The sequence below is a fragment of the Lipotes vexillifer genome, unplaced genomic scaffold, assembly GCF_000442215.2.
Source record: "Lipotes vexillifer unplaced genomic scaffold, Lipotes_vexillifer_v1.1 scaffold521, whole genome shotgun sequence".
In the NCBI taxonomy this organism is placed as follows: domain Eukaryota; kingdom Metazoa; phylum Chordata; class Mammalia; order Artiodactyla; family Lipotidae; genus Lipotes; species Lipotes vexillifer.
The window spans coordinates 1,467,856-1,494,371 of record NW_006778737.1 but is presented as its reverse complement, the minus strand read 5'-3'; the positions used below and the strand labels follow the sequence as shown (position 1 = coordinate 1,494,371).

General features: G+C 35.2%; 1 protein-coding gene across 1 annotated transcript in view; it reads left to right on the top strand.

Annotated features, from left to right (window-relative positions):
- Positions 1 to 26,516, top strand: part of DNAH12 (dynein axonemal heavy chain 12) — a 222,311-nt gene that overhangs the window by 53,944 nt on the left and 141,851 nt on the right. The window contains exons 11-16 of the mRNA XM_007451772.1: positions 5 to 176; positions 1,346 to 1,481; positions 6,730 to 6,855; positions 8,135 to 8,269; positions 8,604 to 8,797; positions 9,769 to 10,012. Of these exons, the coding sequence (XP_007451834.1) occupies positions 5 to 176; positions 1,346 to 1,481; positions 6,730 to 6,855; positions 8,135 to 8,269; positions 8,604 to 8,797; positions 9,769 to 10,012 (1,007 nt within the window). The remainder of the gene's footprint in view (positions 1 to 4; positions 177 to 1,345; positions 1,482 to 6,729; positions 6,856 to 8,134; positions 8,270 to 8,603; positions 8,798 to 9,768; positions 10,013 to 26,516) is intronic.

Here is a 26,516-nt window from a genome sequence, read left to right as displayed (position 1 = left end):
GTAGGGAAATTTCTCAGTCTTGCTTCAGAAATAATGCTTTTGCCTCAGTGGGTTCATTTTCCTATGGTCCGTTTGGATTGTGAAGATTTGAAGACAGGCCTAATAAACAAAGCAAAAGCCTTTGCAAACATATTACTAAATGACATAGCTTCAAAACATAGGAAAGAAAATGAAAGGTGAGTAGAATTAGTTGCCAAACTCAGAATTATAGGGCTAAAAGAAATAGTTTGCTAGTAACAATTCTTGTTTAAAAATAAAAGATTAAAATATAAGTACTTGTAAGTTTTTCTCCATAGCTACTTCCTAAGAGGGTTTCTTTATAATCTTGTTGGTTTGGTTTCTTTTCGTTTGATACTGTTTGAGACTAGTTTTGAGGTAACCCAGGATTTTTTTAAAAAAAGAAATGGACATATATCAGCTTTTGGATACAGGTTGCATGGTAATGAAAAAAACCATAGACTTTCAGTGATATTGGGAAGATCTGGGATCATTCCTGACCACGATATTGACTTATTGTGTCACCTAGTTTATTTTTTGCATCTGTAAAATGGAGACAGTAATACCTAGTTGGCAGGATGGCTATAGATTGGATTCATGAACTAGTGGCCTACTAGCTGAATGTGTCATGCAAATGTGTTTTATTTGTCTTACATTGTTTTTTATTTTGTTTAAACTAATTTTGAATTTGCTATCAACATTTCAAAATTAGGAGTTTTCACACACACACACACACACACTCTCTCTCTCTCTCTCTCTCTCGCCAGATCTCTTACTTTTCTTGAAAAAGTGGGAAGACCATGCCACATTAGGCCTATAGTGGTAAATGGAGTTGAGATGAAACTTTCCCTTTGACAGGGAGAATGGCCTCTGGTTTGTTCATCCAGTGCTCAAGCAACTGGTCCTCTAAATAATTTAACTTATTTGTTACCTGTCTGGCTCCAGAGGACTTTTAGTTTGCAACTTCTATAAGGATTAAAACTAATATTTATATAAATCACCTAGCACAGTGCCTGGAACATAGTACTCAAGAAATGTTAGCCATTATGTTTATTTTCCCAGAAACAATGTAAGAGAATTATGTGCCTTGGAATCAGAGAGACCTGGATTTGAATCCTGTCTCTGCCATGAACTAGTTCATGTTACTTTAATTTTATAGATTTTATAGATGTATGATGTATCCTGAATTATGTCAGATAAGTTATGCTTAAATATTTTAAGATATATTAGTGAATTAAACAATTTTTTTAGGATCACAGTTCCTATTTTATAGTAATCATAATAATTTTTTTTTAGTGTGATAGAGCTTTAATTACTTTAACTATAATAAAGCAGGGTATTATGTCAGTATTTGCAGTGAATTTGAAGCAATTAAAGAGCATGCATTAAAAGTCCCTGAGACAACAGAAGAGATGATGGAGCTCATATCTTATGTAGAAAAAGCCCGGACTGTAAGAATTAATGAGTTGGTTTCACGGATCAAGGTAAGAATTTTTAAATTTACATATTTTAAAATATTTTTTTCATTGTGAAATATTATAAACATATTGGAAGTATATAAAACATATAGTTAAACAAAGTTATATAAAAAAAAACAAAGTTATAAAGTGAACACCTATGTTGCCACCACCAAGGTCAAGAAATAGGATATTGCCAGCACCCTAGAAACTCTCTGTGTATGACTATCTGACCATAACTACTTCCCTTCCTTTACCTCCTAGAGGTGTCGACTTGGTTTCTACAGTAATCTTTTTTATTTTTCTTTAGTTCCACCATGTGTGCATCCTTAACAAAGGTTTAAAAAAATATTTTCTTTTATAGTTTCTACATTTAGTAGTACATATGCTTATACTTTCCCCACCACAAGGTTATATACCTATACACCTATATTGTACTCTGATTTTTGTTTAAAAATGTGAAATATAGGGACTTCCCTGGCGATCCAGTGGTTAAGATGCCGCGCTTCCACCGCAGGGGGCATGGGTTTGATCCCTGGTCGGGGACCTAAGATGTCACATGCCGCACGGCATGGCAGAAAGGAAAAAAAAAAAGTAAAATACAACACACACCAAAAATTGCATAAAACATAAATTGTACAATTTAAAATGTTATAAAGTAAACATCCAGTAATTATCATCCAGGGAAAGAAATAGAAGCTTGTCAACACCCTAGAAGCCCATTACAATCTCCTGTCTTTTTCTGGATGTGAACACTATCCTGACTTTTATAGTAGTCATTTCCTGCTCTTCTTTGTAGTTTTACCATCTAAATATGCATTCCTAATCAATATAGCTAATTTTTGTTTCATTTTGATCTTTATATAAATAGAATCATACTATTTCTATTCTTTTGTGTCTTGTCAACATTATGTTAGTAATGTCATTGTTCCTTAACTTTCATTTATTTTCACTGATGTCTGGTATTCATATTATATAACCATAGGATAATTTATTATTTTAATTTTACTGTTCTGGATAGTTGGGTTGTTTCTACTTTTGCTACTAAAAGCAATGCTTCTGGGAACATTTCTGTATGTGTACGCTGGTGCGTATATTTATGCATTTCTTCCAGGTGTTATAAGATATACTTATTTTCACCTTTACTAGCTAAGGCAAAACTCTTTTCTAAAGTAATTCCAATTTTATACTCCTATCAGCAGTGTTTAAGAGTCCTGTTGTTTTATATCCTTATCCATACCTGTTATTGTGAGATATTTAAAATTTTGCCAGTCTGTTGGGTGGAGGTTACTGTATTTTTAATTTGCATTTTCCTGAAAAAAAATGAACTGAACACTTTTCATATGCTTATTGACCATTTGGAGCTCCTCTTTTGTGAAATACTAGTATTTGTTTTTTAAAAAAATTAAAAGAAAATTTTATTTTTAAATTTTTATTTATCTATTTGTTTATATTTAAAATTGAAGTATAGTTGATGTACAATATTATATAAGTTACAGGTGTACACTATAGTGATGTGCAATTTTTAAAGCTTATGTTCCATTTATAGTTATTATAAAATATTGGCTCTATTTCCTGTGTTGTACAGTATATCCTTGTGGCTTATTTTATGCATAATAGTTTGTACCTCTTAATCCCATACTCCTATAATGCCTCTCCCCCTTCCCCCTCCCCACTGGTAATCACTGGTTTGTTCTCTAAATCTGTGAATCCGTTCCTTTTTTTGTTATATTCACTAGTTTGTTGTATTTTTTAGATTCCACATATAAGTGATATCATTCAGTATTTTTCTTTCTCTATCTGGCTTTCTTTCTCTCTATTTCACTTAGCATAATACACTCCAAGTCCATCCATATTGTTACAAATGGGAAAATTTCATTCTTTTTTATGGCTGTGTAGTATTTCACTCCAGTACATGTCTTTTACCTATTTTTCTTTTGGATTGTGTGTCCTTTTCTAATTGATTTATAGTCGTTTTTAAAAAATTGTGGTAAGATATACATAACATAAAGTTTACCATCTTTACCATTTTTAAGTGTATAGTTCAGTGTAGTAGTTTTGAATATATTATTGATAAATATCCTTTCCTTCACTCTGTAATTTATTTCAGTCTTTAATGGTGTTTTGATGAATGGAAGTTCTTAATTTTAATGTAGTCAAATGGAGCAATTTTTTTTTTTTTTTTTTTTTTTTTTTTTTCTACAGCTAGTGCTTTCTGTGTCTTGTTTAAGAAATCCTTTTCTACCCAGGGTCATCAAGATTTTTTTCTTGTGTCCTTTTCTGGAAGCTGTTTAGTTTTGCCTTTCAGGTTTAGATTTTCAGTCTCCCTGAATTTTATTTCTGTGAATGATGTGAGGTCCTATTTAATTACATTTTCATATGCATGAGCAGTTACATATTTATTGAAGACCCTATACTTTCCCCACTGCTCTGCAGTGCCATCTCTATTATATATCAAGTGTCCCTATATGTGCAGATCTGTTTTAAGACATTCTATTCTGTTTTATTGGCCTTTTGTCTATCCTTGTATCAATACCACACTGACTTAATTACAACAGCTTAATTGTAATAGCAATAATAATTCTTGATTCCCGGTAGAGCATGTCCTCCCACTCTATTCTTCATCAAGTTTCTTGTTTGCTCTTGGCTATTAGTATTTTCATATAAATTTTAGAATTAGATGATCACAGCTCATAAAATAATGTTTTGGGATTTTCACTGAGATTGCATAAAATTGATAATAAACGTAGAGAATTAGCATCTTTCCAATATAAATTTTAGAATCAGTTTTTCACATTCTGCAAAATTCTGTTGGAATTTTTATTAGAAATGCATTAAATAGATGGAGAGAATCAGTACATACACTGTGGAGTCTTCCAGTTCATGATATATCTTTTATTCATTTACCTCTTCTTTAACATCTCTTAATATTTTATAATTTTCTCTGTAGAGGTCCTGCACATCTTTTGTTAGTTATATTTTCAGGTACTTGATATCTTTTAATGTTATATTAAATTATACCTTAAATTGTTCATCTTATCTTAGTTACTTGAATATAAAAGTACAATTAACTTATATTAATAGACTTTAAAAAAATAGTTTTAGATTTACAAAAAAACCTAGTAGATAGTACAGAGAGTTCCCATATTACACACACATCCTCACACACTCAATTTTCTCATTATTAACATCTTACACTAATATGGTACATTTGTTATAATTAATAAACCAATATTGATATATTATTAACTAAAGTCCATAGTTTATTCAGATTTCCTTAGTTTTTACTGAAAGCCCTTTTTCTATCTCAGGAACTCATCTGAGATACCACATTGTATCTAGTTGTCATGTATCCTTAGGCTTCTCTTGGCTCTGAGAGTTTCTTAGGTTTTCCTTGCTTTTGATGTTCTTGATAGTTTTGAGAAGTAGGAATTTGTCTGATATTTTTCTCATGATTAGAACAGGGTAGTCGGTTTTTTGGAGGAGAATCACAAAGGAAAAGTGCCATTTTCATCACATCATCTCAAGGATACATATTATCAACATGGCATTTGATGTTGAGCTTGATCACCAGGCAGAAGTAGTGTTTATCATGTCTCTCCACTCTTTTCTCCCCCTTTCCATACTGTCTTCTTTGGAAGGAAGTCACTGTATGCATCCACACTTAAGAACCGGGAGTTGTGCTTTCCTCCTTTAGAGTAGAGTAGCTACATTATTTATTTGGAATTATTCTGCATAGGAGACTTGTTTCTTCTCCCCTGCTTATTAATTTATTCAATCATTTATTTATATGAACTTATGGATATTTATTTTATACTTTGACTATAATATAAAATTTATTTTATATGCAAAGTAATAGCTATCACTAAATTTTTTCTTAATTAAAATTTTTTTATTTAAATAACTTTAAAATTTATATATATTTTTTCTCTTTTTAATTTTGACAGTTAATCCGAAGATGCTTTTGGAATGTCTACATATACTATTTTATAACTAGTAGTTAATGACAGTTTTGGTTTTGTTCTTATCAAACATTACACATTTCCAAAACTTTATTTTCTTTGCTACAATGGACTGGTTAGGATCTTTAGTACAATGTTGAATAGAAGTCATCTTGATCCCAATCTCAAAGGGAAAGGCTTCAAGATTTCACTGTTAAGTATGAAATTTGCTATAGGTTTTTTATAGGTTCCCTTATCAGATTAGTAAATTCTCTTCTGTGGGAGGGTGGGGAAGATGCATTTGGAGATTGGGATTGACATATGCACACTACTATATATAAAATAGATAACTAGTAAGAACCTACTGTATAGCACAGGGAACTCTACTCAATACTCTGTAATGACCTATATGGGAATGGGATCTAAACAAGAGTAGATCTATGTATATGTATAACTGATTCACTTTGCTGTACAGCAGAAACTAACAAAATATTATAAATCAACTATACTCCAATAAAAGTTAAGTGAAAAACATTACTGTGAATGCATGTTGAATTTTATCTTTTTTTTTTTTTTTGCATCTATTGGGGTGATCTTATGCTTTTTCTCCTTTAATCTATTAATATAATTGTTTACATGAATCAGATTTTATTAGGTTAATTTCTACATGCAACATAATACATATATGATGCATTCTGCATATTATATATATTATATACATATACAGCAAATATGTAAGCTATAGAGGGTAAAGATATTCAACCTCTCTATTCAGGTAAATCTATTGGTTTTAAAGGTTTTTGTTTTGTTTTGTTTTGGTTTTGCCATTCACCCCTAAACTCTTTCTAGACAATTGCTGTATGCTAATGGTAGGCAAAAAAAGTGGTACTGTCACTGAAAATGCAAAACAAAATAAAAGATGCTAAAATCTTTCTCAACAAAGATTCAAAAATTAAATACATAAGAATAAAAAATGTAAAATCTTTGAAAAGAAAAACATTTAAATGGTTGCTGAACAAAAGCTGCATATTTCATCATCATTTTCAGTCATCTACATGGAGACTCAAGAGTACCTTTCTGTTAAGTCAACTGCAAGTGAAAACTTTTAAAAAGCTTTATTTCTGGTATAAAAATCTGCAATTGTGTGGTATGAAGCCAAATAAATAACCCTACAGTTATTGAAATACCCATGTGGTTTGGGTAATATGAAATATCAGTTAATAATCTGAGTCAGATTGAAATTTGAGAGAGTATTAGAAATTGTTATTGGTTCTCTTTTTCATAATGCTTTAGATTTTCTATGTGGTTTAATATATCTGGAGTTTCTTCTGTAGGAATCCAAACGCTGGATGAGTTACTTTTTAGATGTATTTCTATTTCCTCCAGAAGACTTAGCTTTAAATTCAGCTGTCCTTATGTGGCCTTGGAAAATTAATCCCATCTTTGATGAAAATGATGAGGTGAATATATTTTTCAATATGTATTTTTGTATTATGATATTTTAAGCACAGTGTTCATTTAATTTTCCTACATACTTGCCATCTACCTTTAAAAAGTAACTTCATGTGTCAGTATGATTTTGGGGTTAGCCACATTTATGGCCCTGCAGGCTTAGGCTTAACCCACAAAGTTGTAAAAAGTGGGACTGACAGGGCTTCCCTGGTGGCGCAGTGGTTGAGAGTCCTCCTGCCGATGCAGGGGACACGGGTTCCGTGCCCCGATCCGGGGGGGATTCCCACATACCGCGGAGCGGCTGGGACCGTGAGCCATGGCTGCTGGGCCTGCGCATCCGGAGCCTGTGCTTCGGAACGGGAGAGGCCACAATAGTGAGAGGCCCGCGTACCGCAAAAACAACAACAACAACAACAAAAAAACAACAGATGTCATTTTGTAGGCCTCTTAAAAATTCAATTTATAGATATTTCCTGGTTAAGCTTCTTAAAGATAGCACAATAATGTCAATAAAAAAAAAAAAAAAAAAAAAGTGGGACTGACATTAAAAAAGTCAGAACTATTTACAAATTAATAATAATAATTGTAATCTCTGTGCTATTAAATCATTTAATACTCACAAAAATCCCAGGTGCTCCTATTTTCCCCATTTCATAGATGAGAAAAATGAGTTTCAGAGAAGTTAAGTAACTTTCCCAGGAAGAAGTAGCAGATTCAGGATTTTATATAAGACTGAATATAGTTCAGATTTTGAAAAAGTCCTAATGTAAACTAGTTTCTCCTAAACTGGGAAGTAAGATGGTATAGTAGTAATGAAAAGCATGGACTTCAGTTAGATAAGCCAGAGTTCTAATCCAGATTTTGACTTTTATGATTTTGTGACATTGGACATGCCTCTTAACCTCTATATGCTTAAATTTCTTTACCTCTGAAATGAGGATACTAATACTTGTGGTAATATAGGTAGAGTGTTTAATAAATCTTGACATAACAAGTGCTCAATATATGGTAGCTTTTATTATTTTCCCAGAATCTGTTAAATAGTTAAAGTATCTATTTAATAAATAAGAATTGTTACAGTCACTTCGGAGATATAGGAAAGTTTTTCTGTGTGGTTTTGTGGTTTATTATTCTTTTCATTTTTATATCAGTCAGTTTTATTTTTGTACAATGTTTTATTTTTACTTCGCTGATGTTTTTTGTTACTGTATAAAGCATTCGGATTTCTGATTTGATAATTCTTTGCTTTGTAACAAAATAGTTAACATGATTAATTTTTTTTTAAAGCTCCTTGAGAATGCTAAACATAAAAAAGAAAATGAGCTAATAGAAAAGAGAGAGAAACTGATTTTGGAAATAGAAAAGGAATCACGCCGCATGGAAGAGTTTGCAGAATTTGCAGAACTGGACCGCATGCAGCAGGTCTGATAAATATAGACAGTAGCTATGGCAGGCTGGTAGATTAATACAGGACATGTTTCTATAATATAGAAAAACCTGTGCTTACTAAGGCAAACAGAGGCCTGACTCTTAGGCCTGGGACTGCTGCTAATTATGTAATCTTTTTTTGTGATTTAGTTTTCTATTTGTAAGATAGACATAGCCATACCTTTTGCTCTGTGTCATGGTGATGTTGTGAAGTTGATGTTTAAAGTTGCTATATAAATGCAAGGACATAGCCTATGCAGTATTATATAATTTTATTTTTATAACATTTCTTGGGTATTTCTTGAAATAAAAAATTATTTGCTTTCAGTATGTGACAGATGTAAGACAACTACAAAAACGTATTCAGGAATCTGAAGAAGCAGTTCAATTTATTAATAAAGAAGAGGAACTTTTCAGATGGGAACTGACAAAATATCCTGAACTGGATAAATTAAAAGTTAACATTGAGCCCTATCAGAAGTTTTTTAATTTAGTTTTGAAGTGGCAACGAACAGAAAAACGGTAATTTCTGGTAATGTAATAAAAAATTAAGTAAAGATATAAAAAGATTTATAAAATATACATTGATTTTTGTTGTTGTTGGCTAGGTGTTTAAAAGTAGGATTTATCTGTCCATTTGAAAGAGAAACCGAATATTATATAGAAGCATCAAATATTGCTAAGGCACCACCTAGCCTTACTAATATAATATCTAAAGTCTCACCTGGGTTTTCCAGAGTTGATTCATTTTTTAATGCAATTAATTCATTTGACTCATTCATTTGACACTAAGAATTAGAAGTATGGAGTCAAATCAGCATTTCATCTGGATACTGTTAGTTGTCCGTTTACAGTCTGATTCATATTTTTGCACATGCAGCATAGCTGAAATTGTGGTTTTAGTATTGTCTGTCATCATTCTATCTGTGTGACTGAGAAAAACTGTTAATTGCTCTTGTTCTCAGTTGTTTCTATTATAAAATGAAGGGCCTAGCCTAGAGAATCTCTAAGGCCTTTTCACACACCAGAAGTCTCTGAGTTTAATATTTTTTTAATTAAAATATCCAATTTTTTTCACTTAATTTTAATTCTGTTTTTAATCATTCTTCCTTAGTCTTTTTTTTAAAAATAAAGTTATTTATTTATTTGTTTATTTTTGACTGTGTTGGGTCTTCATTGCTGCATGCAGGCTTTTTCTAGTTGCGGCGAGCGGGGGCTGCTCTTCATTGTGATGTGCGGGCTTCTCATTGCAGCAGCTTCTCTTGTTGTGGAGCACGGGTTCTAGGTGTGCAGGCTTCAGTACTTGTGGCTCATGGGCTCTAGAGCACAGACTCAGTAGTTGTGGCACACAGGCTTAATTGCTCCACGGCATGTGGGATCTTCCTGGACCAGGGGTCAAACCTGTGTCCCCTTGCATTGGCAGGCAGATTCCTAACCACTGCGCCACGAGGGAAGCCCCTCTGAGTTTAATATTACTTTTTCTTTCAATTCAGGTGGATGGATGGAGGGTTTTTGGACCTTAATGGGGAAAGCATGGAAGCTGATGTAGATGAATTTTCCCGAGAAATTTTTAAGACTCTGAAATTTTTCCAAACAAAGCAAAAGAAGGAATTACAAGAAAAAAGAAAGGCAGCAAAAAGACGATCTCTGGGAGAAGAGAAACTTGAAGAAGAACCAAAAGAGAATCCTACTATTACTATGTGCACTGCAGTAATGGAGCAGATAAAAGTTATTAAGGTATAAACACATTTAATGACATTTTAAAAAGCCCTGGTAGAGTTGTTTGCATCAAGTGCTAGTGAAGAGAAATGGAAAAACTGGAAAGTAAAATCAAAGCTGAATCCAGAAAACTTGACCTATTAATACATGCTTTATTCTTTCCTGATGATGGCATCAAAATCAATCCCTTCATAGAACAATACTTAACAAATAGAAAAGACTGTAATGACCAGTTACAATGATTTGAAGAGGGTAAAAAATTACTAGAATAAACAAATTAGCCTATACTATGGGCAGCAACCCAGGGTACCAATTAGCTGAGAAAGGTTTGGAGTCACACTACGTAGGTTTATATCACAATTCTGCGCTTGGTAATGGCAATATGCCACTTGTGCAAGATATTTAACTTCTCATGCCTCAGTCACCTCATTTATAAATAGATGATAATAACAGTTTTTGTGACAGTAAATAATACATCTAAGTTCCCAAGGCAGTACTGGCAGTGGTTCTAGTGGTAGTGCCAAGTTTCCACTGTCGGCATGCTCAGAGTGCAAACTCTGCTTTTCAACATTGTTCCTGTCTGTGTCTAGCACTCTCAGATATGCTATGAGCTGCCTGAAAAATTTTTTAAAGTAGCTACTTAAATTTTTTTTCAATATTTAATAAATTTGCATGGTTTAAAAATTTAAAAAGATATACCTGAATGGTCTCCTTGCTGTGTTTCTCACCTGTTATTAGGTTATCCATGTTACTACTTTCTGTTATATACTTCAGAGTATTTTTACATGTATAACAATGTGAATATATATTCTAATCCTTCCATCTTTTTACATAAAAATAGCGTACTGAAAAAAAATAGCATACCATTTATATTATTTCCCTCCGTTTTAATTTATCTTGGAGACCTTTTCTTATTGTATATAGGGTGTTTTCATTCTTTTTTACACCTATAAATACTATATATTGGTGTAAAATTTCTGTGTGTGAAGGTGTGACTGTAAGGTAAATTGCCAAAGAGTAAATTCCAGGTTAAAATCTACAGTTGTTACCTTCTGTATGGGTTTTACCAGTATGTACTCTCACCAACCTTGACAACAGAATATCATCAAACTTGGGTGTTTGTTAATCTGCTAGAAGAATTTCATTTTTCTTATTACATAAAATGTTAAGCCTAAATTAATATATTTAAGAATATTTTGTATTTCTTTGCCTGTGAACTATTTGGTCTTCTTGTCTATTTTTTAATTGAATTAATAGTCTTTTTCTTACTGATTTCTAGTCCTGGAAACAGGACTAGGGAGATTAGGCTTTGTATGTTAATATTAATAGTATGTTAATATTTTATTGAAGATTTTTGAGATTATGTTCAGAAGCAATGTTGGTCTTAATTTTCTTTTCTTGTAGTATCTTTGTCAGGTTTTGCTGTCAGGATTATGTTGGCCTTATGAAACAAATGGGAAGTTTTATCTCTATTTTCCAAAAGAGTTTTGTATAAAATTGTTATTATCTCTTTCTTAAATATTTTAGAGAAACATTTGCTAGTGAAACCATTGACCTGGAGCTTCATGGGAAGGATTTTGAAAACAGTTTTAATTTTTAAAATAGATATAGGAATATTCAGATTTGTGTTAATTTTGTGTCAATTTTGGTAAATTGTATTTTTCAAGGAATTTTTCCATTTTCTAAAGTTGTTAAATTTATTGCCATAAAGTTACTCATAATATTTATTTATTATCTTTTAATGTTGGTGGAATCTATAGGGATAACTCCTTTTTCATTCCAAATGTTAATAATTTTAATTTTCTTTCTTTTTTCTTAATCAGCCTAGTTAGGGATTTAATTATAGTTTATTGTTAACATTTAAGCCTTTGGTCTTTTTTTTTTTTTTTTTTTTTTTTTTCTTTTTTCGGTACGTGGGCCTCTCACTGTTGTGGCCTCTCCCGTTGCGGAGCACAGGCTCCGGACGTGCAGGCTCAGCGGCCATGGCTCACGGGCCCAGCCACTCCATGGCATGTGGGATCTTCCCGGACCGGGGCACAAACCCGTGTCCCCTGCATCGGCAGGCGGACTCTCAACCACTACGCCACCAGGGAAGCACGCCTTTGGTCATTTTTAAATTTATTTAAATGATATTTCTCCTTTCCTTTCTTATCAGCACCATCCATTATTCCTATCTTCATAGCAGTGTGTCATCATGTACTCTGAAAGTCATCTTGAGGTGGAAGATAAACAAATTGTCCCATACTACTAGTAGTATCACTAAATTTTTTTCCTTGCTATTTTCTTTTCTTTTCTTTCCTTTTTTTTTGGCCACAGCATGTGGAATCTTAGTTCTCCGACCAGGGATAGAACCCATGCCCTCTGCAGTGGAAGCACAGAGTCCTAACCACTGGACTGCCAGGGTATTCCCATCCTTGCTATTCTCTTCTTATTCTTTTTAGCCTCTTAATGTTGGAAAGTCTTAGGGCTAAGTCATTGGTCCTTTTCTTTTTCTACCCTCACTGTCTTGATGATTTCATCAATCTCATCAAAAATGTAGGTGACTTTAAATACCATCTATATGCTAGCAACTCCCAAATGTTTAACTCCAGTCCAGACCTTTCTTCCAAACCCAAGGTTCATATCTATAACTTCCTTCTTGTAATCTTCCCTTGGATGTCCAGTACACATGGCAAACTCAAAATTCATTTTTCCCAGTGACACCAATCTGGTCCAAATTACATCTTCTTTTACATGGATTTCTACAAAAAAGTCCTGTTGGGACTCCCTGCTTCTACCTTTGCCCCAACCCCTACCCCATTATCTATTTAAAATAGAGTGACTAGGGACTTCCCTGGTGGTGCAGTGGTTGGGAGTCCGCCTGCCAGTGCGCAGGACGTGGGTTCGAGCCCTGGTCCGGGAGGATCCCACATGCTGCGGAGCAGCTGGGCCCGTGCACTGCAACTACTGAGCCTGCTGCCTAGAGCCCATGCTCCACAACAAAAGAAGCCACCACAGTGAGGGGCCCATGTACCACCGCAGCAGCAAAGACCCAACGCAGCCAAAAATAAATAAATAAATAAATAAATTAAAAAAAAATATATATAGCAACTAGAGTAAACCTAAGTCTATGGTTCTCCAATTTAAAAAAATTTACCTTCTTAATTATTATTTACAAAAAACATGAAAACATGACTGTCATACAAAAATAAAAATGAACATGTGACAAATATTTTATTCTATTTATTAATTAATGGGAGAACCACTAATGTGGTAAGGCTGGTTCAAAGAGCATTTGAGGGGCTGAGTATTTATAGACAATTTAGTAAAGGAATGTTGGCAAAAGTTGCTAGTAGTGATATAAGGTTGGTTAATGTCATACAGGACAATAAACTGTAACATTTGGAATTATCCTTCTTATTAGACAGAAATTACTTGCATTTCTACTGATCAAATCTACAAGTTAACATGTAATTTCTCAGTCTGGGACTTTAAGTAGTAAACAGTGAGTTGAACAAAATACACTCTTTAAACAGTTAAATTTTCCTTAGGTGGCTCTGTACCCCATATGGCATTGAAAGGACATACCACATCCCTCTTTTCCCCCAAGTTTTTAAATAATTTTTATTAACGTCTGCTGTAAAACCCAAAATTTGGGGAAACAGTGCTCTATAATATGATACTGGAAACAAAGTCATTGCTGGATAATGTTGGTTGTTTGCTTTCTTTTTTTAAATTATTTTATTTTATTTTACTATATAGCAGGTTCTTATTACTTATGTATTTTATACATATTAGTGTATATATGTCAATCCCAATCTCCCATCATCCCACCACTCCCCCTTCCCCCCCTTGGTGTCCATAGGTTTGTTCTCTACATCTCTGTCTCTATTTCTGCCTTGCAAACCAGTTCATTTGTACTATTTTTCTAGAATCCACATATATGTGTTAATATACGATATTTGTTTTTTGCTTTCTGACTTACTTCACTCTGTATGATAGTCTCTAGGTCCATCCACGTCTCTACAAATGACCCAATTTCGTTCCTTTTTATGGCTGAGTAATATTCCATTGTATATATGTACCACCTCTTCTTTATCCATTCGTCTGTCGATGGGCATTTAGGTTGCTTCCATGTCCTGGCTATTGTAAATAGTGCTGCAATGAACATTGGGGTGCATGTGTCTTTTTGAATTATGGTTTTCTCAGGGTATATGCCCAGTACTGGGATTGCTGGGTCATATGGTAATTCTATTTTTAGGTTTTTAAGGAATTTCCACACTGTTCTCCATAGTGGCTGTATCAATTTACATTCCCACCAACAGTGCAAGAGGGTCCCCTTTTCTCCACACCCCCTGCAGCATTTATTGTTTGTAGATTTTCTACTGATGGCCATTCTGACTGGTGTGAGGTGATACCTCATTGTAGTTTTGATTTGCGTTGCTCTAATAATTAGTGATGTTGCACAGCTTTTCATATGCCTCTTGGCCATCTGTATGTCTTCTTTGGACAAATCTATTTAGGTCTTCTACCCATTTTTTGATTGGGTTGTTTGTTTTTTTAATATTGAGCTGCATGAGCTTTTCATATATTTTGGAGATTAATCCTTTGTCTGTTGATTCATTTGCAAATATTTTCTCCCATTCTGAGGGTTGCTTTTTCATCTTGTTTATAGTTTACTTTGCTGTGAAAAAGCTTTTAAGTTTCATTAGGTCCCATTTGTTTATTTTTGTTTTTATTTCCATTACTCTAAGAGGTGGATCAAAAAAGATCTTGCTGTGATTTACGTCAAAGAGTGTTCTTCCTATGTTTTCCTCTAAGAGTTTTATAGTGTCCAGTCTTATATTTAGGTCTTTAATCCATTATGAGATTTTTTTGTGTGTGCGGTACGCAGGCCTCTCACTGTTGTGGCCTCTCCCGTTGTGGAGCACAGGCTCTGGACGCGCAGGCGCAGCAGCCATGGTTCATGGGCCCAACCACTCCACGGCATGTGAGATCTTCCCAGACCGGGGCACGAACCCATGCCCCTGCATTGGCAGGCAGATTCTCAACCACTGCACCACCAGGGAAGCCCTTTTTTGAGTTTATTTTTGTGTATGGTGTTAGGGAGTGTTCTAATTTCATGCTTTTACATGTAGCTGTCCAGTTTTCCCAGCACCACTTATTGAAGAGACTGTCTTTTCTCCATGGTATATCCTTGCCTCCTTTGTCATAGATTAGTTGACCATAGATGTGTGGGTTATCTTTGGGCTTTCTATCCTGTTCCATTGATCTATATTTCTCTTTTTGTGCCAGTACCATATTGTCTTTTTTTTTTTTTTTTTTTTTTCCTTGCGTTATGCGGGCCTCTCACTGCTGTGGCCTCTCCCATTTGCGGAGCACAGGCTCCGGACGCGCAGGCTCAGCGGCCATGGCTCACGGGCCCAGCCGCTCCGCGGCATGAGGGATCTTCCCGAAACGGGGCACGAACCCGCGTCTCCTGCATCGGCAGGCGGACTCTCAAGCACTGCGCCACCAGGGAAGCCCCATATTGTCTTGATTACTGTAGATTTGTAGTACAGTCTGAAGTTGGGGAGTCTGATTCCTCCAGCTCCGTTTTTTTCCCTCAAGATTGCTTGGGCTATTTGGGGTCTTTTGTGTCTCCGTAAAAATTAGAATATTTTTTGTTGTAGTTGTGTAAAAAATGCCATTGATAATTTGATAGGGATTGCATTGAATCTGTAGATTGCTTTGGGTAGTATAGTCATTTTAGCAATATCGATTCTTCCAATCCAAGAATATGGTATGTCTCTCCATCTGTTTGTGTCATCTTAGATTTCTTTCATCAGAGTCTTATGGTTTTCTGAGTACAGGTCTTTTACCTCCTTAGGTAGGTTTATTCCTAGGTATTTTATCCTTTTTGTTCCAAAGGTGAATGGGATTGTTTCCTTAATTTCTCTTTCTGATCTTTTATTGTTAGTGTGTAGAAATGCAAGAGATTTCTGTGCATTAATTTTGTATCCTGCAACTTTATCAACTTCATTGATTAGCTCTGGTAGTTTTCTGCTGGCATTTTTAGGCTTATCTATGTATAGTATCATGTCATTGGCAAACAGTGATCCAGTTTTACTTCTTCATTTCCAATTTGTATTCCTTTTATTTCTTTTCTTCTCTGATTGCCGTGGCTAGGACTTCCAAACATGTTGAATATAATAGTGGTGAGAGTGGACATCCTTGTCTTGTCCCTGATCTTAGAGGAAATGCTTTCAGTTTTTCACCATTGAGAATAGTGTTTGCTGTGGGTTTGTCATATATGGCCTTTATTATGTTGAGGTAGGTTCCCTCTATGCCCACTTTCTGGAGAGTTTTTATCATAAATTGGTGTTGAGTTTTGTCGAAACCTTTTCCTGCCTCTATTGAGATGATCATATGGCTTTTTTTTTTTTTTTTTTTTTGGGAATTTTTTTTTTTTGTGGTACACAGGCCTCTCACTGTTGTGGCCTCTACTGTTGCGGAGCACAGGCTCCGGATGTGCAGGCTCAGCAACCATGGCTCACGGGCCTAGCCGCTCCACGGCATGTGGGATCTTCCTGGACCGGGGCACGAGCCTGTGTCCCCTGCATCGGCAGGCAGACTCTCAACCACTGTGCCACCAGGGAAGACTGATCATATGTTTTTATTCTTCAATTTGTTAATATGGTGTATCACATTGATTGATTTGTGTATGTTGAAGAATCCTTGCATCCCTGGGATAAATCCCACTTGATCATGATGTATGATCCTTCTTTTTTTTTTAAACATCATTATTGGAGTATAATTGCTTTACAATGGTGTGTTAGTTTCTGCTTTATAAAAAAGTGAATCAGCTATACATATGCATATATCCCCACATCTCTTCCCTCTTGCGTCTCCCTCCCACCCTCCCTATCCCACCCCTCTAGGTGGCCACAAAGTATGGAGGAGCTGATCTCCCTGTGCTATGCGGCTGCTTCCCACTAGCTATCTGTTTTACATTTGGTAGTATATATAAGTCCATGCCACTCTCTCACTTCATCCCAGCTTACCCTTCCCCCTCCCCATGTCCTCAAGTCCATTCTCTACATCTGCATCTTTATTCCTGTCCTGCCCCTAGGTTCTTCAGAACCTTTTTTTTTTCTAGATTCCATATATATGTTTTAGCGTATGGTATTTGTTTTTCTCTTTCTGACTTAATCACTCTGTATGACAGACTCTAGGTCCATCCACCTCACTACAAATAACTCAGTTTCGTATCTTTTTATGGCTGAGTAATATTCCATTGTATATATGTGCCACATCTTCATTACCCATTCATCTGTCGATGGACACTTAGGTTGCTTCCATGTCGATGGCTATTGTAAATAGAGCTGCAGTGAATATTGTGGTACATGACTCTTTGAATTATGGTTTTCTCAGGGTATATGCCCAGTAGTGGGATTGCTGGGTCATATGGTAGTTCTATTTTGAGTTTTTTAAGGAACCTCCATACTATTCTAAACAGTGGCTGTATCAATTTACATTCCCACCAACAGTGCAAGAGGGTTCCCTTTTCTCCACACCCCCTGCAGCATTTATTGTTTGTTGAATTTTTGATGATGGCCATTCTGACTGGTGTGAGGTGATACCTCATTGTATTTTTGATTTGCATTTCTCTAATGATTAGTGATATTGAGCATCCTTTCATGTGTTTGTTGGCAATCTGTATATCTTCTTTGGAGGAATGTCTGTTTAGGTCTTCTACCCATTTTTGGATTGGGTTGTTTGTTTTTTTGAAATTGAGCTGCATGGGTTGCTTGTAAATTTCGGAGATTAATCCTTTGTAAGTTGCTTCATTTGCAAATATTTTCTCCCATTCTGAGGGCTGTCTTTTCGTCTTGTTTATGGTTTCCTTTGCTGTGCAAAAGCTTTGAAGTTTCATTAGGTCCCATTTGTTTATTTTTGTTTTTATTTCCATTTCTCTGGGAGGTGTTCTAAAAGGATCTTGCTATGATTTATAACATAGAGTGCTCTGCCTATGTTTTCCTCTAAGAGTTTGAAAGTGTCTGGCTTTACATTTAGGTCTTTAATCAATTTGGAGTTTATTTTTGTGTATGGTGTTAGGTAGTGTTCTAATTTCATTCTTTTACATGTAGCTGTCCAGTTTTCCCGGCACCACTTATTGAAGAGACCGTCTTTCCTCCATTGTATACTCTTGCCTCCTGTATCAAAGATAAGGTGACCTTATGTGTATGGGTTTATCTCTGGGCTTTCTATCGTGTTCCACTGATCTATATTTCTCTTTTTGTGCCAGTACCATACTGTCTTGTTTACTGTAGCTTTGTAGTATAATCTGAAGTCAGGGAGCCTGATTCCTCCAGCTCCATTTTTCTGTCTCAAGATTGCTTTGGCTATTTGAGGTCTTTTGTGTTTCCATACAAATTGTGAAGTTTTTTGTTTCAGTTCTGTGAAAAATGCCATTGGTAGTTTGATAGGGATTGCACTGAATCTGTAGATTGCTTTGGGTAGTATAGTCATTTTCACAATGTTGATTTTTCCAGTCTAAGAACACAGTATATCTCTCCATCCGTTTGTAGCATCTTTAATTTCTTTCATCAGTGTCATAGTTTTCTGTATACAGGTCTTTTGTCTCCATAGGTAGGTTTATTCCTAGGTATTTTATTCTTTTTCTTGTAGTGGTAAATGGGAGTGTTTCCTGAACTTCTCCTTCAGATTTTTCATCATTAGTGTATAGGAATGCAAGAGGTTTCTGTGCATTAATTTTGTATCCTGCTACTTTACCAAATACATTGATTAGGTCTAGTAGTTTTCTGGTAGCATCTTTAGGATTCTGTATGTATAGTATCATGTTGTCTGAAAACAGTGACAGATTTACCTCATCTTTTCCGATTTGGGTCCTTTTATTTATTTTTGTTCTCTGATTGCTGTGGCTAAAACTTCCAAAACTATGTTGAAGAATACTGATGAGAGTGGACAACCTTGTCTTGTTCCTGATCTTAGAGGAAATGGTTTCTTCAGTTTTTCACCATTGAGAACGATGTTGGCTGTAGGTTTGTCATATATGGCCTTTATTATGTTGAGGTAAGGTCCCTTTATGCCTATTTTCTGGGGATTTTTATTATAAATGGGTGTTGAATTTTGTCAAAAGCTTTTTCTGCATCTATTGAAATGATCATATTGTTTTTCTCCTTCAATTTGTTAAGATGGTTTATCACATTGATTGATTTGCATATATTGAAGAATCCTTGCATCCCTGGGATAAACCCCACTTGATCATGGTGTATGATCCTTTTAATGTGTTGTTGGACTCTCTTTGCTAGTATTTTGTTCAGGATTTTTGATCTATATTCATCAGTGATATTGGTCTGTAATTTTCTTTTTTTGTAGTATCTTTGTCTGGTTTTCGTATCAGGATGATGGTGGCCTTGTAGAATGAGTTTGGGAGTGTTCCTTCCTCTGCAATTTTTTGGAAGAGTTTGAGAAGGATGGGTGTTAACTCTTTTCTAAATGTTTGATAGAATTCACCTGTGAAGCCATCTGGTCGTGGACTTCTGTTTGTTGGAAGATTTTTAATCATAGTTTCAATTTCATTACTTGTGATTGGTCTGTTCATATTTTCTATTTCCTCCTGGTTCAGTCTTGGAGGGTTATATCTTTCTAAGAATTTGTCCATTTTTTCCAGTTTGTCCATTTTATTGGCATAGAGTTGCTTGTAGTAGACTCTTAGGATGCTTTGTATTTCTGTGGTGTCTGTTGTAACTTCTCCTTTTTCATTTCTAATTTTATTGATTTTAGTTCTCTCCCTCTTTTTCTTGATGAGTCTGGCTAAATGTTTATCAATTTTCTTTATCTTCTCAAATACCCAGTTTTTAGTTTTATTGATCTTTGCTATTGTTTTCTTTGTTTCTATTTCATTTATTTCTTCTCTTATCTTTATGATTTCTTTCATTCAACTTACTTTGGGTTGGTTTGTTCTTCTTTCTCTAGTTCCTTTAGTTGTAAGGTTACATTGCTTATTTGAGATTTTTCTTGTTTCTTGAGGTAGGGTGTATAGCTATAAACTTCCCTCTTAGAACTGCTTTTGCTGCATCCCATAGGTTTTAGATTGTCGTGTTTTCATTGTCATTTGTCTCTAGGTATTTTTTGATTTCCTCTTTGATTTCTTCAGTGATCTCTTGGTTATTTAGTAATGTATTGTTTAACCTCCATGTGTTTGTGTTTTTTACATTCTTTCCCCTGCAATTGATTTCTAATCTCATAGCATTGTGGTCAGAAAAGATGCTTGATATGATTTCAGTTTTCTTAGATTTACCAAGGCTTGATTTGTGACCCAAGATGTGATCTATCCTGGGGAATGATCCATGTGCACTTGAGAAGAAAGTGTAATCTGCTGTTTTTGGATGGAATGTCCTATAAATATCAATTCAATCTATCTGGTTTATTGTGTCATTTAAAGCTTGTGTTTCCTTATTAATTGTCTGTCTGGATGATCTGTCCATTGGTGTAAGTGAGGTGTTAAAATCCCCCACTATTATCGTGTTACTGTCAATTTCCTCTTTATAGGTGTTAGCATTTGCCTTATGTATTGAGGTGCTCCTGTGTTGGGTGCATATATATTTATAATTGCTATGTCTTCTTCTTTGATTGTTCCCTTGATCATTATGTTGTGTCCTTCCTTGTCTCTTGTAACATTCTTTATTTTAAAGTCTATTTTATCTGATATGAGTATTGCTACTCCAGCTTTCTTTTGATTTCCATTTGCATGGAATTTCTTTTTCCATCCCCTCACTTTCAGTCTGTACGTGTCCCTAGGTATGAAGGGGGTCTCTTGTAGACAGCATATATATACGGGTCTTTTTTTTGTATCCATTCAGCGAGCCTGTGTCTTTTGGTTGGAGCACTTAATCCATTCATGTTTAAGGTAATTATCGATATGTATGTTCCTATTACCATTTTCTTACTTGTTTTGGTGTAGGTCCTTTGCTTCTCTTGCATTTCCCACTTAGAGAAGTTCCTTAAACATTTGTTATAGAGGTAGTTTGGTGGTGCTGAATTCCCTTAGCTTTTGCTTGTCTGTAAAGCTTTTGATTTCTCTGTTGAATCTGAATGAGATCCTTGCTGGGTATAGTAATCTTGGTTGTAGGTTCTTCCCTTTCATCACTTTAAATATATTGTGCCACTCCCTTCTGGCTTGTAGGGTTTCTGCTGAGATATCAGGTTTTAACCTTATGGGAGTTCCCTGTATGTTATTTGTTGTTTTTCCCTTTTGGTTTTTAATAATTTTTCTTTGTCTTTCATTTTTGTCAGTTTGATTACTATGTGTCTCAGCATGTTTCTCCTGGGTTTATCCTGCCTGGGACTTTCTGCACTTCCTGGAATTGGGTGTTTATTTCCTTTACCATGTTAGGGAAGTTTTCGACTATAATCTCTTCAAATATTTTCTCAGGTCCTTTCTCTCTCTCTTCTCTTTCTGGGACCCCTATAATGCAAATATTGGTGCATTTAATGTTGTCCCAGAGGTCTCTTAGACTGTCTTCATTTCTTTACATTCTTTCTTCTTTATTCTATTCCACGGCAGTGAATTTACCATTCTGTCTTCCAGGTCATTTATCCTTTCTTCTGCATCAGTTATTCTGCTATTCATTCCTTCTAGTGAATTTTTTTAAGTATATTTATTTTATTTATTGATTTTTGTCTGAGTTGGGTCTTCATTGCTGCACATGGGCTTTCTCCAGTTGTGGTGGGTGGGGGCTACTCTTCCTTGTAGTGTGTGGGCTTCTCATTGCGGTGGCTTCATTGCAGAGCACGGGCTCTATGCGTGAGGGCTTTAGTAGTTGTGGCACGTGGGCTTAGTAGTTGTGGCTCATGGGCTCTAGAGTGCAGGCTCAGTAGTTGTGGCACATGGGCTTAGTTGCTCCATGGCATGTGGGATCTTCCCGGACCAGGGCTCGAACTCATGTCCTGTGCATCGGCAGACGGATTCTTAACCACTGTGCCAGCCAGGGAAGCCCCTTTCTAGTGCATTTTTCATTTCGGTTATTGTATTGTTCATCTCTGTTTTTTCTTTAATTCTTGTAGCTGTTTGTTCTTTAGTTCTTCTAGATCTTTGTTAAACATTTCTTTCATCTTCTCGATCTTTGCCTCCATTCGTTTTCCGAGGTCCTTGATCATCTTCACTATCATTATTCTCAATTCTTTTTCTGGAAAGTGGCTTATCTCCACTTCATTTAGTTGTTTTTCTGGGGTTTTATCTTTTTCCTTCATCTGGTACATGGTCCTCTGCCTTTTCATTTTGTCTATCTTTCTGTGAATGTGGTTTTCATTCCACAGGCTACAGGATTGTAGTTCTTGCTTCTGCTGTCTGCCCTCTGGTGGACAAGGCTGTCCGGTTGATTGCTTTCATATCTGGATAAAAATTGTTATGTACTTATTATTTTATCATTAGTTTACTGTTTTTTCTTTGTTATTGGCTTGCATTTTTAATGATAGATTTATTGAGATATAATTCACATATAAAAGTTCACCTTTTAAATTATGCAGTTCAGTGGTTTCTTAGAATATTCACAGAGTTGTGTGATCATCACCACTATCTAATTTTAGAACAACTTCCTTACTCCAAAAAGTAAGCCCCTGACCATTAGTAGTCACTGTCCATTCCCTCCTCCTCCCAGGCCCTGGTGTCCTATGAATCTACTTTCTGTGTCTATGGATTTATTGATTCCAGAGATTTCATGTAAATGGAATCATGTTGTTATATGGCCTTGGTGACTGACTTCTTTCTCCCTAGCATGTTTTCAAGGTTAATCCATGTGGTAATATGCCTCATACTCCATTCTTTTTTTTAATATTTATTTTTTTGGCTGCACCAGGTCTTAGTTATGGCATGTGGGATCTAGTTCTCTGATCAGGGATTGAGCCTGGGCCTCCCACATTTGGAGTGCGGAGTCTTAACCACTGGACCACCAGGGAAATCCCCATTCTTTTTTATTGATAAATAATATTCCATTATATGGATATACCACATTTTGTTTATCCATTCATCACTTAATGGACATTTGTGTTGTTTCTACTTTTTAGCCATTATGAGTAATGTTGCTATGAGTACTTATGTACAAATTTTTGTGTGCTTATATGTTTCACTTGATTTGGGTGTATATGTAGAAGTGACATTGCAGGGTCTCATGGTAATTCTATGTTTAACTTTTTGAGGAACTGCAGACTCTTCCAAAGTGGCTGCACTGTTCCCACTTGCAATGCATGGGGGTTCCAGTTTGTCCACATCCTTGTCAACTTGTTATTGTCCATCTTTTTTTTTTGGCGGTACGCAGGCCTCTCACCATTGTGGCCTCTCCCGTTGTGGAGCACAGGCTCCGGATGCACAGGCTCAGTGGCCATGGCTCATGGACCCAGCTGCTCTGTGGCATGTGGGATCCCACCAGACCGGGGCATGAACCCTTATCCCCTGCATCGGCAGGCAGACTCTCAACCACTGCGCCACCAGGGAAGCCCTGTCCATCTTTTTGATTATGGCCATCCCAATGTGTGTGAAGAGGTGTCTCATTGTGGTTTTGATTTGCATTCACCTGATAACTAATGATGCTGAGCATCTTTTCATATGCATATTGGCCATTTCTATGTTTTCTATGGAGAAGTGTGTGTTCACATCCTTTGCCCATTTTTAAATTGGATTATTTACCTCTTTTTATTCAGTTGTACAAATTCTTTATATATTCTAGATACAAGTCGCTTATTAAATATAGATTAATTGATCACAAATGTGTGGGTTTATTTTTCTGGGCTCTCTATTCTGATCCATTGATCTGTGTGTCTATTTTTGTGCCAGTATTATATTGTTTTGATTACTGTATCATTGTAGTATAGTTTGAAATCAGGGAACATGATACCTTCAGCTTTTTTTTTTTTTTTTTTGTATTTTTGGCTGCGTTTTGTTTTGGTCTTCGTTGCTGCACGCAGGCTTTCTCTAGCTGCGGCAAGCAGGGGTTACTCTTCATTGCCGTGTGTGGGCTTCTCATTGCCGTGGCTTCTCTTGTTGGGGAGCACAGGCTGTAGGCATGCAGGCTTCAGAGTTGTGGCACATGGGCTTAGTTGCTCCATGGCATTTGGGATTTTCCTAGACCAGGGCTTGAACTCATGTCCTCTGCATTGGCAGGCAGACTCTTAACCACTGTGCCACCAGGGAAACCCTGATACCTTCAGCTTTGTTCTTCCTTCTCAAGATTGTTTTGGCTCTTCAGGATCTTTTGTATTTTCATACAAATTTTAGAATTATTTGTTCTAGTTCTGTGAAAAATGCTGTTGGTATTTTGATAGGGATTGCATTAAATCTAGATTGCCTTGGGGGGTATAGTTATTTAAACAATATTAATTCTTCCAATCTATGAGCATGTTATATCTTTCCACCTGTTTGTGTTGCCTTCAATTTCTTTTCTCAGTGTCTTGTAGTTTTATGAATCCAGGTCTTTTACCTCCTTAATTAGATTTATTCTCAGGAATTTTATTCTTTTTTATATGATTGTAAGTGGGGTTATTTTCTTAAATTCTCTTCCTGATAGTTCATTGTTAGTGTATAGAAATGCAACCTATTTCTGTATGTTAATTTGGTATCCTGTAACTTTACTGAATTCATTGATGAGTTCTAGTAGTTTATTGGTGGCATGTTTAGGATTTTCTATGTCATTATGTCATCTGCAAATAGTGACAGTTTTATTCCTTCTGTTCCAATTTGGATTCTTTTTATTTCTTTTTCTTGTCTGATTGCTGAGGCTAGAACTTCCAATACTATGTTGAATAAAAGCAGTGAGAATGAGCAGCCTTGTCTTGTTCCTGAACTTAGAGGAAATGTTTTCAGCTCTTCACCATTGAGTATGATGTTATCTGTCAGCCTGTCATATGACCTTTAATATGTTGAGTTATGATCCCTCTATACCCATTTTGTTGAGAGTTTTTATTATAAAAAGGTGTCGAATTTTGTCAAAAGCTTTTTCTGCATCTATTGAGATAATCATATGATTTGTATTCTTTCATATGGTGTATCACATTGATTGATTTGCAGATATTGAACCATCTATGCATCCTTGGGATAAATCCCACTTGATCATGATGTATGATTCTTTTAATTAATTGTTGAATTCAGTTTGCTAGTATTTTGTTGAGGATTTTTGCATCTATGTTCATCAGTGATATTTGCCTATAATTTTCTTTATTTGTGTTGTCTTTGATTTTGGTATCCAGGTGGTGCTGATCTTGTAGTATGAGTTTGGAAGCATTCCTTTCTCAGCAAATTTTTTGGAATAGTTTCAGGAAAGGCAATCCTTCTTTAATTGTTTGATAGAATTCACCTGTGAAGCCATCTGGCCTAGACTTTTGTTTTTTAGGCATTTTTAAATTATTAATTCAATTTCATTCCTGGTAATCAGTCTATTCATATTTTCTGTTTTTTCCTGATTCAGTCTTGGAAGATTTTACATTTCTAGGAATTTATTAATTTTTTTCTAGGTTGTCTATTTTAGTGGTGTGTAATTGTTTGTGTAGTCTCTTATGATCCTTTGTATTTCAATGGTGTCAGTTGTAACTTCTCTTTCATTTCTGATTTTATTTATTTGGTCCTCTTTTTTTTTTTTTTCTTAATGAGTCTGGTTAAAGGTTTATCAATTTTGTTTATCTTTTAAAAGTACCAGCTCTTAGTTTCACTGATCTTTTCTTTTTTCTTTTTAGTTTCTATTTTATTCATTTCCACTCTGGTCTTTAATATTTCCTTCCTTCTACTATCTTTGGGTTTTGTTTGTTTTTCTTCTCCTAGTTCCTTCAGGGTAAGGTTAGACAGAATTTTCTTGTTTCCTGAGATGGGCTTGTTTGCTATAACCTTTCCTCTTAGAACTGCTTTTACTGTGTCCCATAGATTTTGGAATGTTATGTTTTCATTTGTTTCAAGGTATTTTTAAGTTTTCTACTTGAGTTTTTCAGTGACCCAATGATTCTCTCTTTTTGTGTGTATCTATTATGTTTTTGGTTTCTGGTTACCAGGAAGTTCATATGTAACAACAAATAGGTGTCTATTTTAAGTTGATTTCTTAAGTTTGAACACCTTACATTTTTACTAACCCTCCAAATGTTTTATGCTTTTGATATCATATTTGACATCTTTTAATTTTTGCCATAACTACTATTGTAGATATAGATGATTTTTACTACTTTTGTCTTTTAATATTCCTACTAGATTTATAAGTGGTTGATCCACTATTTTTACTCTATGTTTGCCTTTACCAGTGAGATTTTTCCTTTCATATTTTTTAATTTCTAGTTTTGGCCTTTTCCTTTTTCTTTAAGAAGTCCCTTTAACACTTCTTGTAAGGTCTGTTTGGTGGTGATAAACTCTTTTTGCTTTTTGCTTGTCTGTAAAACTCTTTATCTCTCCTTCAGAGATAGAGATAAATCTGAAAGATAACCTTGCCAGGTAAAGTATTCTTGGTTGTAGTTTTTTCCTTTCATCATTTTGAATATATTGTTCCACTTCCTTCTGGCCTGCAAA